The sequence below is a fragment of the Mesoplodon bidens genome, assembly GCF_964165515.1.
Source record: "Mesoplodon bidens genome assembly, chromosome: 3".
Lineage (NCBI taxonomy): Eukaryota > Metazoa > Chordata > Mammalia > Artiodactyla > Ziphiidae > Mesoplodon > Mesoplodon bidens.
In genome coordinates, this window is record NC_138178.1 from 164,158,765 (window position 1) to 164,175,778 (window position 17,014).

At 44.9% G+C, this 17,014-nt stretch overlaps 1 protein-coding gene across 4 annotated transcripts in view; it reads right to left on the bottom strand.

Annotated features, from left to right (window-relative positions):
- FOXN3 (forkhead box N3) overlaps positions 1–17,014 on the bottom strand; it is a 422,302-nt gene that overhangs the window by 118,601 nt on the left and 286,687 nt on the right. For all 4 annotated transcript variants that reach the window (XM_081226912.1, XM_081226913.1, XM_081226914.1 and 1 more), the window contains one exon: positions 7,127–7,191. In XM_081226912.1, coding sequence (XP_081083038.1) covers positions 7,127–7,191 — 65 coding nt within the window. The remainder of the gene's footprint in view (positions 1–7,126; positions 7,192–17,014) is intronic.

Here is a 17,014-nt window from a genome sequence, read left to right on the forward strand (position 1 = left end):
GACAGAAGGCAATTAGCACTGGGGGGAAAACGTAGAGAGGTTTTTTTTGTTCCCTTTCTGTTATTACTGTTGCTTTTTTTTTTTTTTTTTGTAACGGGTATGCCTGGGGGCAAGAATCAAGAGATTTATGCATTAGGTGGATGCCCTCTTTGCAAAATGGACAAAAGAGTCAGCTTGTGGAGCAGATTAGATGAAAGAAGCCAAAGAGCCCAGAGGCTGCAACCAAATGGGAAAGAAATGTGTAGGGGAGGGGCAGGGTAAACCCGAACAAAACCTTCAATCTGTGTCTTGATGGAGAGAAAGGAAGCGCCTGGACTAGAGACCCAGGCCATGCAGACACCCTGGTTCTATCAGAAAGGAAACACTGGCGAGGCTGGCAGTGTGACTGGACATCATGCAAAGGAGAGGCTTTTGGGAGACCACTCCTTTAAGGAATTTTGGAACCTTTCACCCTGAATACACCGGCCAGGATTAACGGGCACGAAACAGAGTCAAGGGTTAACTCCACTCTTTATTAAGTGTTTGTGAGGTGCCAGGCCAGGCACTGGACTGGACAAATGTTTCCACGTTCACACCCTCCTTTAATCTCTGCAAAGATTCTGGGGAGCACAACTCATAGCCCCATTTTACAGACAACTGAAACTGAGACCCAAGGTCAAACAGCTGGTGCCCAAACAGAGAGGGATTTAAAGCTGGGCTGATGTGGTGCTGAATCCGTGCTTTTTTGCGTGGTTATCTATGCACCTGCTGGGTATGTACAACTGTACAGCAAGGGGTATAACTCAGTCTTTGTGAGCTGGTGGACCTCACAAGGAAGCAGTCCTATTTGAAAGGAATCTGATACAAAGAGTTGAACAAGTCGTCTTTCAGATCCACGTATAAATCCAGTAGGATCCGGGGTATTCCATCTTTTGCCCTGTTCTGAGAATCACTAGCCCCAACAAATGGACAAGGGAAATTTTAGCAGAGAAGAGAAATAGCACAGGGACACCACATTCAGAGGATGTTAGCCCTGTTTTCCTAAGATTCATAGTTTTGTAAAATGTTATAATAACTAACTCTGGGAATTCAGCCTGTTCTCAGGGCTTTACCGATATGAATTCATTGAGCCCTATAAGAACCCCATACGGCAAGCATGTTTATTCTTATCCCCACAGAGAGGGTTAAGCCAGGTGCCCACGAGGCCAAGATGGGTCCTTTCCAGGTTGTCCAAATCTGTAGTATGTTTCCTCCCTACGATCCACGAGAAAGGGTTTGTTCAAGGGTCAAGATGTAGCCAGGCAGCCATCACCCTGTTTCCTCTCCGTGGGCCATCTGCTGGCACTGCTGGCTGAAGGTGGCACTCCACCCCTGAGCTACACCTCAAAACCATTTTGACCCACTTTACTATATTTCATTTTTTCTTTTCTTTTTTTTTTTTTTTGGTTGCACCACGCAGCATGCAGGATCTTCCCCGACCAAGGATCAAACCCGTGTACCCTGCAGTGGAAGCAGGGAGTCTTAACCACTGGACCACCAGGAAAGTCCTCGACCCATTTTAGGGAAGTTGCTAGTATGGATCAGAGCTGTAATCCACAGGAAACCCCTGCCACTCCTGAGGTCCGCTCCTTGATTCACAGGCAGGAACATGAAACCCTAGGGATGCCTGAGTTTTGCCCAAGGTCAGAGTTTACCAAGTGGCGGAGTTGGGACCACAGCCAGGTCTCCTCACTGGTAATCCAGGGCTCCTTTCCATGAGAACTCGTTTCAGATATACTGACTACTTGCTGCTGAGCCTTTCACAGCCCCAAACACAACCAAAGGGAGGTACTGCATACAGTTTACCAGAAAAAAACCCACTGCGGAGCTATGGGAGAGGGTAAGGAGTAAGGGTTGTGGAGAGTGGGCGATACATAAAAGGACTCCCAGCAAAGTAAGTGCATGAAGCCGGCCTAGAACTTGGGAAGCTGGCATTCCCCAAAGCAGGTCATCTACTGGGCATAATCCACTTCCTGCGTGTTTCACACCAGTGGCAAGCACATCTGTGCGCTCATGGGGACAACATGCATCTGACAGCAGAAGAGCTGGTTTCCTTTCCCCTATCTGCACTCAGGCCTGCGGCAGCTCAGCCCTGCTCTGTGCACTGAAAAGGCCTGGAAGGTCTTTCCATTTCATTAGCTCATCCGGGGGCTGTCAGAAGTGAAAAGAAATAAGCATCTGCTATGCGTGTTAGGGAATTTATTTGAATTCCACCCCTGCATCCTATGGGAAGAGAGTTAATAATAATTAGTGGCCCCATACAGGAGGGATAGAGAGGAGAAAAGTGGAGGGAGGGCCCGGAAGGCTGGCAGGGGGTTGGTAACTGGGCAGGTCTGCATGACCTGTGGTGGCATCAGGGCTTGAGCTGCTTTGCAAGAAGGGTTGGGACATGGGGTCTGACCCCAGGACGGGCGGTCAGTGGTGGAGGCGGCAGGTCCTGGGCCTCCCAGGGAGGTTCCAGACCAATCCAGTGCTTGACACACAGAGACTAATGAAATGCTTGCAGGTGGGGCAGCGTGGGTAGGCCCAGACGGTCAGCTGGCTCAGAGCTGTAAAGGCAGCAGCTTCTCTTTGAACAAAACTCCGTGGGGAGCTCGGAGGCCTAGAAAGCCTATGAAGGCCAAAGGGGGGGCAGACATGGAGGATCGGATGGGTGGCATCTCGTAGCAAGTCTTAGTAGAAGAAACGATGCGAGCAAGGGCAGCGATGCCATGTGTAGCTGTGGGATGCACCCTCCGGGGAGCAGACCCTGAACGGTCAGACCAGAGGTGAGGAATGTCTTTAATTAGGAATCACTGACTCATTAAAATAATTCATCCAAGGGTGATGTTTAAATAAAGTAACCTAATTTTAAGTTTCATGGGTGAAGGGAATATGTGTGTCTATGTGGCAGAAGGAGACGGGGGAGTTTGGGGCCAGGGAGTTTGGAAGAAAACTTACAATAGTTTACTCTTTTTTGTGTGTGTGTGGTACGCAGGCCTCTCACTGTTGTGGCCTCTCCCGTTGCGGAGCTCCAGACGCGCAAGCTCAGCGGCCATGGCTCACGGGCCCAGCCGCTCCGCGGCATGTGGGATCCTCCCAGACCGGGGCACGAACCCATGTCCCCTGCATCAGCAGGTGGACTCTCAACCACTGCGCCACCAGGGAAGCCCAGTTTACTCTTTTAATTAAGAAAATAAGAGATATTATAACCTAAGAAATTTTAAAATGTACTTCACAAGGACACTCTACTCAATACTCTGTAATGGCCTATATGGGAAAAGAATCTACAAAAGAGGGGCTATGTGTATATGTATAACTGATTCACTTTGCTGTACACCTGAAACTTACATGACATTGTAAATCAACTATACTCTAGTAAAAATTAAAAAAAGAAAAAGATGGTAAAAAAAATGTATTTCACACACAGAGACTGTCACCAAGACACACAGAGACAGGCAGAGGGGACAGTTGGGGACACCTGTCAGCTGGCCACTCCTGAGGGCTCTGAATAAGCCACACTCATCTGTTGGGCCCCATCCTGGGTCCCCTTTTAGCAAAGGGTTTGTCCCCTTCTGGCAATCAGCTAGGTTACTATTGTACAAGACCTGAAGTGCTCTCTATGCACTGAAACTGCTAACATACTAAAATGTCTCTAGCAGCCTAAATGGCATTTAAAATAAATACTGTGAATTGATGAAATGACCAATTATGTTAAGTACCCATGCCTGGTGTAATCCAAACCAAATCTTACCCCATTATCCTCAAAACTACAAGATGATTCAGCAGGTCCTCTTGCCAGTGAATCTGCAAGAACCGAAACACAGAGGCCGCCCTCAACAGGACCTTGAGGGCTTCCAGTTGATTCTTGCAATTGGTTTTATGCTGGAAAAAAATAACTATACTACCTCTCTGCTCAACAGCTTATAAACCAAACAACTATTAGACAATACACCTCGGTTCCCCACTGTACCAATTAGGTCATTCTGTTCCACTGATTTCAGGTTTTACCTTCCATTACTTCCTCTTTGGAAATCTCAGCTTTCTTCTGAAAAACATCTTGGAGTGCATGATGATGTCATTATTGCAAAGTGCCCGCAAAGCCCTCATTTCTGCATCCACCCCCACAGAGTCCCCATCGCTCTCTCTACCTGTGGTCCTCTCGTGCCCATGTGCTCTGGTTGTTTCCCTCCTGGCACCACCCCCATCTATTTACTTTTTAAGGCCTTGTACAAGTGTCAACTCTCCCAAGAAGGGACATGCCCATGTTCCCTCCCTTCTGTCAAAAACAAGGCTCTGTCCTCGAAGCAATGGGGCACATCTGCTCATTTTGCTGCTTTTGGATTCTTTTAGTCTCAACCCGTAGGGTGACTTCACAGAGCAGGTTCTCCCCGGCCCCATGCAGTCCGGTTTCGCCAGTTCTGCTTGTGGTCAGGGCCCACGGTCACAGCTGGGCTTTGCTGGCCGGTTGCTGGGTCCCTGTGTCACCCTGTGCGACCAAGCTTCACCTACTACCCTGCTTCTAGGAACTGGGTTTTTTAGGGGATCCTCCTGGCCTGCAATCCCAATCCTTGTGGCTGGAACCTATTAACAGAGTTCTTTCCTAGTCTGATTATCTAGAAAAACATCCTCCTGCTTGCTTTAGACATAAAGAAAAAATGTGGACATATATTGAAAATATAAAGTATAAAGATGAGAAAGTGAGCATAAATCAGCTACATTTTCTTCTACTTGATTCTAAACTAAACCTTCCTCTGCCATGACTGGGCAGCTCCCTTCTTTCTATGCCCGTATCTTTACTGTAAAACTTTTGTTCATGGGCATCAGCCACTTCTTGATAAGCCAGTACTGCCCGCCAGAGAAACACAAGAATATGACACAAATGAACTTATCTACGAAACAGAAGCAGACTCATAGACATAGAGAAGAGACGGTGGCTGCCAAGGGGGAGGAGGGGTGGGAGGGGGATGGAATGGGAGTGTGGGATTAGCAGAGGCAAACCATTATATATAGAATGGAAACACAACAAGGTCCTATTGTATAGCACAAGGAACTACATTCAATATCCTGTGATAAACTATAATGGAAAAGAATATAAAAAAGAGATATATATATATAAAACGGAATCACTTTGCTGTATAGCAGAAACTAATACAACATTGTAAATCAACTATACATCAATAAAATAAAGTTTAAAAAAGAATAATTCAGAAGAACACACAGAGTTTAAAAAACCTCATTACAATGTAAGTGTCTCGTGAACGCTCTATACAGATACAGCAAATGAAGAAACACAACAGGAAAAAAAACATTAGCAAATCCCCACCCACACTCCAGAATTCTCACCACGCTACTTCCGAGTTTCACATGTACATAAAAAGTAAATGGGATGTATTGAATTGGATGTGGATTCAACGAGCATCTGAAATCTGTAATCATTTAATTCTCAATGCCCAGAGTAATTAGGAGAATGTTTAACCCTATGTAGAAAAGAAGAAAAGTCTACCGCCCATGAGACAGAATCTCACGGTGAAATCCCTCAGCTTCATAAACCTTGTCAATTTTTCCCTCAGGCTTCTGTCCTGCAGAAATAACCCAAAACTAACATGCTCAGAGCAAATCTTCCCTAATGTGGAACTTAATGAATAAAAATCCTATAAGAAAATGCTCTAAGTAAATAAAATCCCTTTTGTGAAAATAATCCAACCATGAATGATATTCGTATCATTGCTACAGATCTAGAGGAAACATAAGGATGCACCTAACTTTGAAATCCACTTGAAAAAACCCAAAAGCTCATCATAATCGGTCTCCATTTACACTTTCTGAAGGGAGAACAGAATAGATTTTTTTTAATTATGTATTAATTTTTGAGAGTGGAGGGAGTTCCCTTTTTTTCTTAAATATTTAGGATATTTATGATGGTCATTAAAATTAGGATTAATCAGACCTGCTTACCTACATTTCACCTGGACCAAGCAAAGATGCAAAGAAATTCTTAAGTTCCCAGTTTCACAGGCTATTAAAAAAACAACATACAATTGTATGGCCTTGAAAACAATAGCACAAATGTGATGACATCTCTCACAATTGTTTGAGCTACTCTGGAAACCTGAAGATAAATGCCTCTTTTCTTAGCTACATATATATCCTACTCCTTTCACACACATGGCTGGCCCTGGGCGTGTAACTTTTAGGGAAAAGAGGCGTAACGGCTCTAAACCAACCAAGATGCACTGAAACTCCTCACCCTAAGCCCAGTACAGTTCCAAAGCTCTTGGCAAAACCAAATCCATCTGCTTTGGGCCAGTTGTGCCACTCTGACAGCCTGCCAATCAAGAGAGGCTAATGGGGAAGGGAAGTCAGAAGACACTTGGGGGCCAGCCAATTCCAGCTGATCTGCAGAGCAGACATCTCCCCAAAGTACTTTCTCGAAGTACTTAGCGTGCATCTCATTGCTATTTTTAGTTCTGTGTTCTTCTTCAACTTTGGCCATTTTTATAGAAACTTGACAGCAAAAGTAGAGATGAAAGGCGGTTTGAATCCCTTGAGTGCATTGGACAGGAAGTCGCGCAAGGCAGCTGAGGATGGACTGGGCAGCAGAAAGAATGTCCCCCTGCAAATGACACCTGCAGGGATGAGGGAGGGTGTCTGAACTCTGAGCCTCAGAACAAACCACAGTCACCCTTCCAGGCACACATGGACGTCAGGGCACAGCAAGCAACAAGTGGATCTCCACGATGACCCAAGTGCCAAAACACCCACAACATTCCTCACAGCCCAAGCACTGGAAATCTGTAATAGGGTTTGATTTTACCAGCCCCATTTATGCTATCGTTGCATCCTAACTGCCCACGTAATTCCAATTTCACCAAAGCAAGCCAACCACTTCTGGAATCTGACCAGTGACAAGAGACCAAAGAAGCCGTCTTATTTCAGACTAACAATTCATATCAACCAGGAGACGTCAGTAGGAAGAAATAAAGAGAACTGGACAAACAGAGCCATCCCACAGCAGTCACAGAGTGCCCGCTCTGAAGCAGACAGAACTCTCCTGACAGACACCAGGAGCAAAGGAGTAGTGGGGGGATGGGGGAGGGGAGGGGGAGGGGGGCTGCCAGAGACCTACCTTGTAGAAGGGCTCCATTTCTCTTGAAGAAGGTGCTGCCCGGCCAGAGGGGTGGACCTGATGTGCTAAAACAGAAGAGAAACCAGCGTGAGGGCGAGCTTGTCTGCACTGACTCAGCAGCACTCGGAACAACCCTTCCTCCAAACACATCCTTCAAAATGGCCTCAGAACACTTTCCCAATTATGCATTATTAACACCCTCTGAAAATGTATCTTTAAGAACCGTTAGTCTTGTTTTATGATGAATGGGCTTCATATTTCAACGTGCAAAACCCGTCCATGTGGGTATGCAGGTTACTGTCCTAACCCTGCTCGCTCTTGGGCACTGAAATCATTTGCAGGTAAACAAAATGGCCACATCAGATGCTCAACATCATAGCTTATAACTTGTCGCTAATTTCTTCATAATTTTATGACTTTATGAGGCAAAGAACTCCCATCCATGTCTTCTGAGATCAGCAGGTTTTTCACCACTTCCTAGTGCCACCTGCCCATTATAAACGCGAGCTTGCCTTTCTTGGCTTTTCTGCCACCAAATTCTTAATATACAGATATGACCTTGATCGACTCCCTCCCTCCCCTGTCTTCTTGTTTCATATCCCGTTTTCAATTCCTGGGCTTAAAATGCTGCACTCCACATCCCATAAAACATTTTGCAGATATGTTACCACTCATAGTCCTGTAACAGGAGAGGCAAGAAAAGACGAAAGATTAATGTATCACAGTGACACTTTACTACATTTATAGACAAGCATTTTCACTGTTTTAAGACACCCGGTGAAAAACTTTATAACCAAGCCGGTCTTGGAGTAGAAAGGAGGTGATTCTAAATCAAGGATTGGTTTAGATTAATGTTAGAAAGCACTTAGTCAAAATTGTTACTACAGCCAGCCCAAGAGGCAGTATAAATTACTTTCTCCAAAACAGAATGCGGCAAATGATACCGGTTAATGCATCATCAATCACCTTCAGCGTTAAAAAAAATTTCAAAGTTGGTCTAAATAATAAGTTTGTAAGTTTGGCAAACACGGACACACACACACACACACAGAGAATAAGAAATCTGAAGGACTATCCAATGAGTGTTTCTAGAGTCAATCAGGGTCTCTAGTAATACAGGGGAACAATCCTGTTAACAAGAAGGAGAAATGCCAGTGACACATTCTGTTGACCAACATTTCGTCCCCAGAGGTACAAATAGCACACCAGGTATGGGGACATGTTACATGGTTGGTGCGGAGTAAAGAAGGAGGAAGAAAAGTGCTACAGCACACACATACATCAAAACAATGTCAAACGTGTCCGAAAACACACAGTATGAACCTTGATGTAAATGATAAAACTTTTGTTTTATTTTGGTTCGGATCCACTGTACTCAGAGTGAGTGAGGATAATGCATCTCAGCTATGGCTTTTCCTGCAGCCCTGATTCTCAGCTCTGGCTGCTGTGGCCTCTGAGTGGCCAGGAGTTGCACAGGACAGCAGGAGATCTGGCTGGGGTCTCAGGGCTGCAGGATAATGGCAGCAAGCTGAGTTCTCTTCCGTATGATTCCTGTCCTATTCCGATTTGAGGCTGTTAAGGCTCAAAGTTGCATGAAGAATAATGTGCATTAAAATGCTTAAGATCATCTTTTAACAACCCCAGCCAGCTCCTGGGATTTTACCATCTTATTTTTATAAGAAAGCAGGAAATAGCCAGCTGGCTGTGGCCAACACTGAATCACCTGATTTCTAAAGATATTTAAAAACTGAGGACTTCATTATAGAGGAGTTGGCGCTTCTGGAGAATTCAGTAATTGACTATTACTGCAGGAGCCTGAATATCTAGCTGACTTCCCTCCAAATCGCCTCTTTATTCTGACCTTGATTTGGCTGAAAACTGAGTAGACGCCAGGGATGGAGTAAACGTGGGGAATGGAGGACGGGTAAATCCAGTGGTTTAGGTAAGGAAAATTCTCTGTATGGTAGAAATCTACTTCAGGATTTCTACAACATCCTTTTAATGCACCTAAGTCGCCGATCGCTATTCTGGTCGTTCTGCTGTGCTGCCGGTGTAATCTACACTCTCACAGTGGAGACAGATCTGGACTGGCCCACCTACCCGCTCTGATGTAGCCCCTGTTGTGACTGATGCATCCACCTGTGGGCTCGATTCCTGCCATGCTAATTGCAAAGCTTTTGAGCTCACTGGCCCCATATTCTACACTCTTCTCTGGTACGGTCTCTCCAAGTGACATCTTCTAACTGTTAGGAGATTCAAGGATTTATGAAGAGCTTGTTGAAAACTGTGCTTGGACATGGAGAGAAAAAGTAGAAGCCATATTTTATGGCCTCTAGGAGCTTACTGTCATACTTAGCTAGCTCCAACCTCTTGTGACTCTATCTAAAGAGACTAGAAGTGCTTGTGGAAAGGCCAACAGTTGTGGCCCTAGTGGCTACAGGTTGGGGAGAGAGCAAACTGCTTTTTTTCCTCCATCTGGAGATATCCCTGGCTCACTGGGCTTTAAAGCTCAAAGTTAGCTTTTAAAAAGTATACAAAGTTACTTTAAAATGTATAGCAACCACAGTAATTCAGAGAAGCTAGTGGTTGAGACCTTTGTGGGAGTATCTCAGGCCACTCTGGAAACCACTCATTTGTGTGGCAAATCAAGGAGGGGAAGGTGGGTGGCCTGTGCAGAGGAGGATGGGGGACTCTCCACACTCAAGTCACCTAAACGCCAGTGAACTTGTAAATAGTCACTGCCATGGGAAGTGGCCACTAGGGCCCCCTTCAACCTACCAGAGTGGGTTTTAATCACCTTACAATGGTGCTCACCTTGCTTGAAGACAGGATACCAAATTACCAAGTACAGAGCACAGCGATCAACACTTTTCCATGGGATCCTCCGATCTCATGAGAGGGCAAAGGCGGAACCCACCTTTCCCATTCTTCAGGTGAGGAGATAGAGGGGCTTGTCCAAGTCATCACATGGCTGGTCAGCAATCAGCCCAAGACCAGCCCACTGCACCACAGAGACACACGTGAACGGCCCCGATTTCATTTCTCATCGTCCAGCTTTCTCTTCCAGTCTTTCGGCACCAAACCCTTCGCTATCCTTCTTCATGGAAGAAGGCTGTGGACGGTATTTCACTAGGAATCTCTCCAAGGCAAAATCCCAGGCTAGGAAAAGCAATCAGGCTCACCAGATGCGAAAGACAGCCACGTGGGCTCCTATGAGCAGAAACAATACAACGCTGGCGCCACAGCTGTCTCACCTGAGTAAGGCTCTAACCAAATCTCATGACCTTCATTTCAGCACCAGAAACCAAACCCACGTGTGGCAAAGGAAGTTGAGCAACAGGTTAAGAGGGCCTGGCCTGCCAGAAAAGGCAGTTTGTCAGCTGGCACTTGAGAACATTGATCCAGCTGATCATTAAGACCAGAGCTGAGCCAGCAAATCCCAAGGGAAGTGCCCTACCATCCCACCAGCACCTGCCAGGGACTCAGAGCTCTGACTCTCCCTGGGCCTCACACACTCAGCTGCGGTTCTTCCAGCTCCCAAGGCGACACTGTAGGTCAACAGGTCATCCGGCCCTAAGGTGGCTCTTGGCATAATGATGCCATCTGTCAAGTGACACCCATGAGCTGTCATCATTGTCAGAACCGGATGAACTCTAACCAAGACCCTGGGGGGTTCTGGCAAGATCCACACCTGTATTCACCAGCCTGGACTTTCTGTGAGTCTAAGAAAAGAAAATTAGGAAAAGTACTTCTTTTCTAAGTACTTTTTAAAAAGTACTTTTTGTCTAAGAACCCAGCTGCCAACTGTGAACTGGCTGATCTGAAAGAGAGAACAGGGTACTGCAACACGGATGAACCCCGAGGGCATCATGCTAAGTGAAATACACTAGCCACAAAAGGACAAATTTCAAGTTCACAGAGACAGAGTGGAAGGGGAGTTCCCAGAGGCTGGAGGGAGCGGGGAGTAGGGAGCTGTTTAGTGGGTACAGAGTTGCAGTTGTGTAAGATGAAAAGGGTTATGGGGGTTGGTTACCCAATAATGTGAAGGTACTTAACACTATTGAACTGTACACTTCCACGGCTAAGATGGTATATTTTATGTTATGTGTATTTTACTACCACAACAAAAAATTTTTACTATAAAATGACAGAGGGAGAGAGAGAGAGAGAAAGAACGAATACAGGAAGGACCCCGGAAGAAGTGAATCAAAGTCTAAAGAGTTTTGGGCAGTGAAAGATCAACCTACTTGCCGTGTTTCTGAAGGTCCCCTGCAGTAAGCATCTCTGCCAGAGTGGCCCAAAGTACACTAAATAACAGAAAGGGATGTGGTGAGACCAGCCTCTCCTAACCTGGTCCTTACAGAGGCCAGAGCTTGCCTGCTAGTCTTCAGGCAGCTGAGCAGATATCTGACATATTCTTAGCACCAGAAACAATGTGAAGGCTGTCCTCTTGGATGTGTGAAATCTACCACCAGACTGTGTTTCTCCAGGAATAAAAGAGTCAAAGCAGCTGAAGGGGGAAATTCCTGAAAAAATACTTGGAATTCTACTGTTAATTCTAACTGTGGATTGATCAACAGAATGTCATAGAAAAACAAATATGACCTACACCACATACTAACACAGACACGTTGGGTGAAGGATGTCAGTCTTGAAGTTTGGAATGCAGGAATCAGACGTGTGTGAGATGGTCTCAAGTTTCACAAAACACCCTTCATAATTTGAGACGCATCACTGAAGAGTCCAGTTGAAAGTTCAGAAGTCTCAGGGACTTTTACAACCTTCCATACAAAACCAGAGTATGTTGACATTCAAATGGATCTCAGTGGCCACCTGGTTCCATCCGAGCTGTGGTGGGGACAGCACAAGATTTGGACTCAAGGAATTTGTCTGTTGAAAACACGAGCTGAAAACACGTCTCAATTCCACTCCTACAAACAGGGAGCAGTTACAGCATGTAGTGCTGGAGAATTAAATGAGATGATGCATGTACAAAGGACACTCTGTGAACTGCAAAAATCCCAATGGTTTTCTTGATTACAAGAAAACTGTAGTTCAGAGAAGTTAAATGATGTCCTCGGTGCCAACACTTTCTCCTACATCCTGTGGACTCTCCCAGTTAGGCTCTTGGCTTCATTTCTGTGACGGAAGAGCTAACCACACCTTCATCTTCCTCTTCCCCTTAAGGATGCTTTGAGATCATCTCATTTGCAAACGTTCCTCCACCCGAAGTAGCAATGAACACTTTCTAAAAATCAATAGGCTGGAAGCAGCAGCTTCACGGATGCCACCTACTCCAAAGAAAGCTAAAAAAAAGACAGCTCTGCCCAGAATCCTGCATAGATCCAAACTATTAAGTACGGCTGCCCACAGTGACCTTTCAGGGTCAGGCAGTCAAGAGGCAGAAGAGAGCAGGTGGAAACGTATCAGGACTGGCCAATTTTCAGGGGCTGACAATTATTGGGAAGGCATTACTGAAGTGATCAGACAATAACCAGCAAGGACCACAAAAGCCACAATGGAGAGTGTGGCAAGATCACTCTGAAGGCAAAACTCGGATCCTGGTAAGAAATGGAATGGCTTTGTCACCTTAGCCAAATGTTAAGACTGGAGAATTGGGAGATTGGGATTGACATATATACACTAATATGTATAAAATGGATAACTAATAAGAACCTGCTGTATAAAAAAATAAAGTTAAATTTAAAAAATTTTTAAAAAGACTGGAGACTCATCCTGTCTCCAACTGGATCAAACTGCAAAGCATTCCCGTGTGCCCATCACAGCCAACGGTATGCTAGGCTGGAGCAGATGTGGGGGAATGGCTGTGAGACTCGGACAGGGATGGCTGCTCTGGAACAAGATCTACTGTGCGATTTTAAATACATCAATAATGTTCCACGAAGTATGCTATGAAGTTTAGGGCTTCCCTCCTCAGACACGTTTGAGATGTGCTGTTGACCTGTGGCAGGGTTTCTCAACCTTGGCACTGCTGGCCTTTGGGGCTGGATCATCTTTATGGTGGGAGCCATCCCGTGGGTGCTAGGGTGTTCGGCAGCCTCCCTGGCCTCTACCCACTAGATTCCAGCACCAACCCCGCCCCAGTTGTAACAAATAAAAATGTCTCCAGAAATTACCATGTGTCCTCTGGGAGATAAAATGGCTCCCAGCCAAGAACCATTACCTGATGGTCAGCAACCCAACGAAGCTGCCCTCACACTTCTCTCCACTCGCCAAGTCCCAACACCCCCTCCCTCCCCGCTCCATACCTCATCAGGCAAAAACGTCACCTCCTCTTTTCTAAAACCAAAGCCATTCCTCACAAGCTCACTCACCCTCCATTATTTCTACCTGTGTCTGCACCTTCTTCTTTGCCAAAGCAATACCCCTATTGCCCTCTTTTCCTCTGGCATCTTTCCTCCTGCCATTATCCCTTGTCTCCCCTCGCCTCCCCCTTCCAGGACTTCTTAGCTGACCCATCATCCAACATCACATAGTGTCCAGACCCTCCTCTTGGCCCCCATGACCCTGCCATGCACTAACCAAGCCCAGGAGCTGGGCGACAGTGCCCGACCTCCGCTCTTCTGTGTCATGGTGTCCCTGGACTGGCTGCAATCCCCTCACGTCTGGGTCATCAGAGGCCCCCAAGTCACCCCGCCATTCAGGGCTAAGGGCCTTGATGGCTCTACAGCCCCTCTCCCCTGCCCACTCCATGCCCGCCCACGTGCACTCACATGAGAGGCTTACTTTATTATGATTTTTTTCTAATTACATAAACTCTCTATCACTTTTGACATTATCTCTTTAAAACCCTTTCCAAGTTTAGCCTCACAACACCCACCTACCCTGGCTCTCCTCCTCCCACTCTCCTTTCTATGAAATCTGCTAGCTCTTTGTCCAGCCTTAGCCCCATAATGATGGGTATTCCTAGAGTTTTAGCCCTCTCTTCTTTTCTATTCATTCTCCTTTCTTAGGAGAGTTCATGAACTCCTGGGAAATCTGGCTTTTCCAATTCTGTATCTCGAGCTGATCTTGCCTCCAGACTCTGGAATGTATTTCAGGCTGCATCCCCCCATGCCACATCGATTCAAATGAGGGAGCCAGTTTCCCACCTCTGTTTCCCCTGCTGGTCCCCACGGGCACTTTCCACACTGCCCCGGATTTCTCAGTGTCTCTATTGGTTCTCTAGGGCTGTCACAACAAAGTACCACAGATAAGTATCTTAAAACAATAGAAAGTTCTTCTCTCCCAGTGGTGGAGGTTAGGAGTCCAAAGTCAAGGGTGGTTCCTTCTAAGGGCTGTAAGTGAGAATCTGTTCTATGCCGCTCCCCTAGTTTCTGGTGGTTGCAGGCAATCCTTGGCCTTCCTTGGCTTATATATGCATCACCCTGTCTCTGCCTTCATGTTTATATTCTCCCTGTGTGTGCTTTCTGTGTTCAAATTCCTCCTTTTTATATTGGCTTAGGGGTCCACCCTACTGCAGTATGACCTCATCTTCACTAACAACCGCAATGAGCATATTTCCAAATGAGATCATATTCTGGAGTGCTGGGTGTGAGGACCTAATATCAATATATGAAGTTTTGGAGGGGACAACTCAGCCCACCACAGTGTCTGTGACTGTCTCCCTTTACACATGGTGCACTCACTCCCTGACACACTGCGACATCTGAGTGTGTCTTCTCCTAAATCCCTACCACCTACGGCAATGCTTGGAACTTGGCTGGTACCTGTCAATGTTTGTTGAAAGAATAAAAGTTACCAATTAATTTAACTCAGCATTCCTCAAAAAAAGAAAAAATAATGTCTCAGCTTTTGCTGATAGCCTGTAAAATGTTCAAGTTAAAAATTCTGGTGCTCATGGAACATTCTACAGGATAGATCATATCTTGGGTCACAAATCAAGCCTCGGTAAATTTAAGAAAATTGAAATCTTACCAAGTATCTTTTCCGACCATAATGCTGTAAGACTAGATATCAATTACAGGAAAAAATCTGTATAAGATACAAACACATGGAAGCTGAACAATACACTACTTAATAACAAAGAGATCACTGAGGAAATCAAAAACTACCTAGAAACAAATAACAATGAAAACACGACGACCCAAAATCTATGGGATGCAGCAAAAGTAGTTGTAGGAGGGAAGTTTATAGCCATACAATCCTACCTCAAGAAACAAGAAACATCTCAAATAAACAATCTAACCTTACACCTAAGGCAATTAGAGAAAGAAGAACCAAAAAAAACCCACAGTTAGTAGAAAGAAAGAAATCATAAAGATCAGATCAGAAAAAAATGAAAAAGAAATGAAGGAAACAATAGCAAAGATCAATAAAACTAAAAGCTGGTTCTTTGAGAAGATAAACAAAATTGATAAACCATTAGCCAGACTCATCAAGAAAAAAAGGGAGAAGACTCAAATCAATAGAATTAGAAATGAAAAAGGAGAAGTAACAACTGACACTGCAGAAATAGAAAGGATCATGAGAGATTACTACGAGAAACTATATGCCAATAAAATGGACAACCTGGAGGAAATGGGCAAATTATTAGAAAAGCACACTTTTGAGACTGAACCAGGAAGAAATAGAAAATATAAACAGACCAATCACAAGCACTGAAATTGAGACTGTGATTAAAAATCTTCCAACAAGGGCTTCCCTGGTGGCGCAGTGGTTGAGAGTCCGCCTGCCAATGCAGGGGACACGGATTCGTGTCCCAGTCCGGGAAGATCCCACGTGTCACGGAGCAGCTGGGCCCGTGAGCCATGGCCGCTGAGCCTGCGCATCCAGAGCCTGTGCTCCGCAACGGGAGAGGCCACAACAGTGAGAGGCCCGCGTACCCGAAAAAAAAAAAAAAAAAAATCTTCCAACAAACAAAAAGCCCAGGACCAGATGGCTTCCCAGGCGAATTCTTATCAAACATTTAGAGAAGAGCTAACACCTATCCTTCTCAAACTCCTCCAAAATATAGCAGAGGGAGGAACACTCCCAAACTCATTCTATGAGACCTCCATCACCCTGATACCAAAACCAGACAAAGATGTCACAAAGAAAGAAAACTACAGGCCAATATCACTGATGAACATAGATGCAAAAATCCTCAACAAAATACTAGCAAACAGAATCCAACAGCACATTAAAAGGATCATACACCATGATCAAGTGGGGTTTATCCCAGGAATGCAAGAATTCTTCAATATACGCAAATCAATCAATGTGATACACCCTATTAACAAATTGAAGGAGAAAAACCATATGATCATCTCAATAGATGCAGAAAAACCTTTCGACAAAATTCAACACCCATTCATGATACAAAAACCCTCCAGAAAGTAGGCATAGAGGGAACTTTCCTCAACATAATAAAGGCCATATACGACAAACCCACAGCCAACATCGTTCTCAATGGTGAAAAACTAAAACCATTTCCACTAAGATCAGGAAGAAGACAAAGTTGCCCACTCTCACCACTATTATTCAACATAGCTTTGGAAGTTTTAGCCACAGCAATCAGAGAAGAAAAAGAAATAAAAGGAATCCAAATCAGAAAAGAAGAAGTAAAGCTGTCATTGTTTGCAGATGACATGATTCTATACATAGAGAATCCTAAAGACTCTACCAGAAAACTACCAAAGCTAATCAATGAATTTGGTAGGGTTGCAGGATACAAAATTAATGCACAGAAATCTCTTGCATTCCTATACACTAATGATGAAAAATCTGAAAGAGAAATTAAGGAAACACTCCCATTTACCATTGCAACAAAAAGAATAAGATACCTAGGAATAAACCTATGTAGGAGACAAAAGACCTGTATGCAGAAACTATAAGACAGTGATGAAAGAAATTAAAGATGGTACAAACAGATGGAGAGATATACCA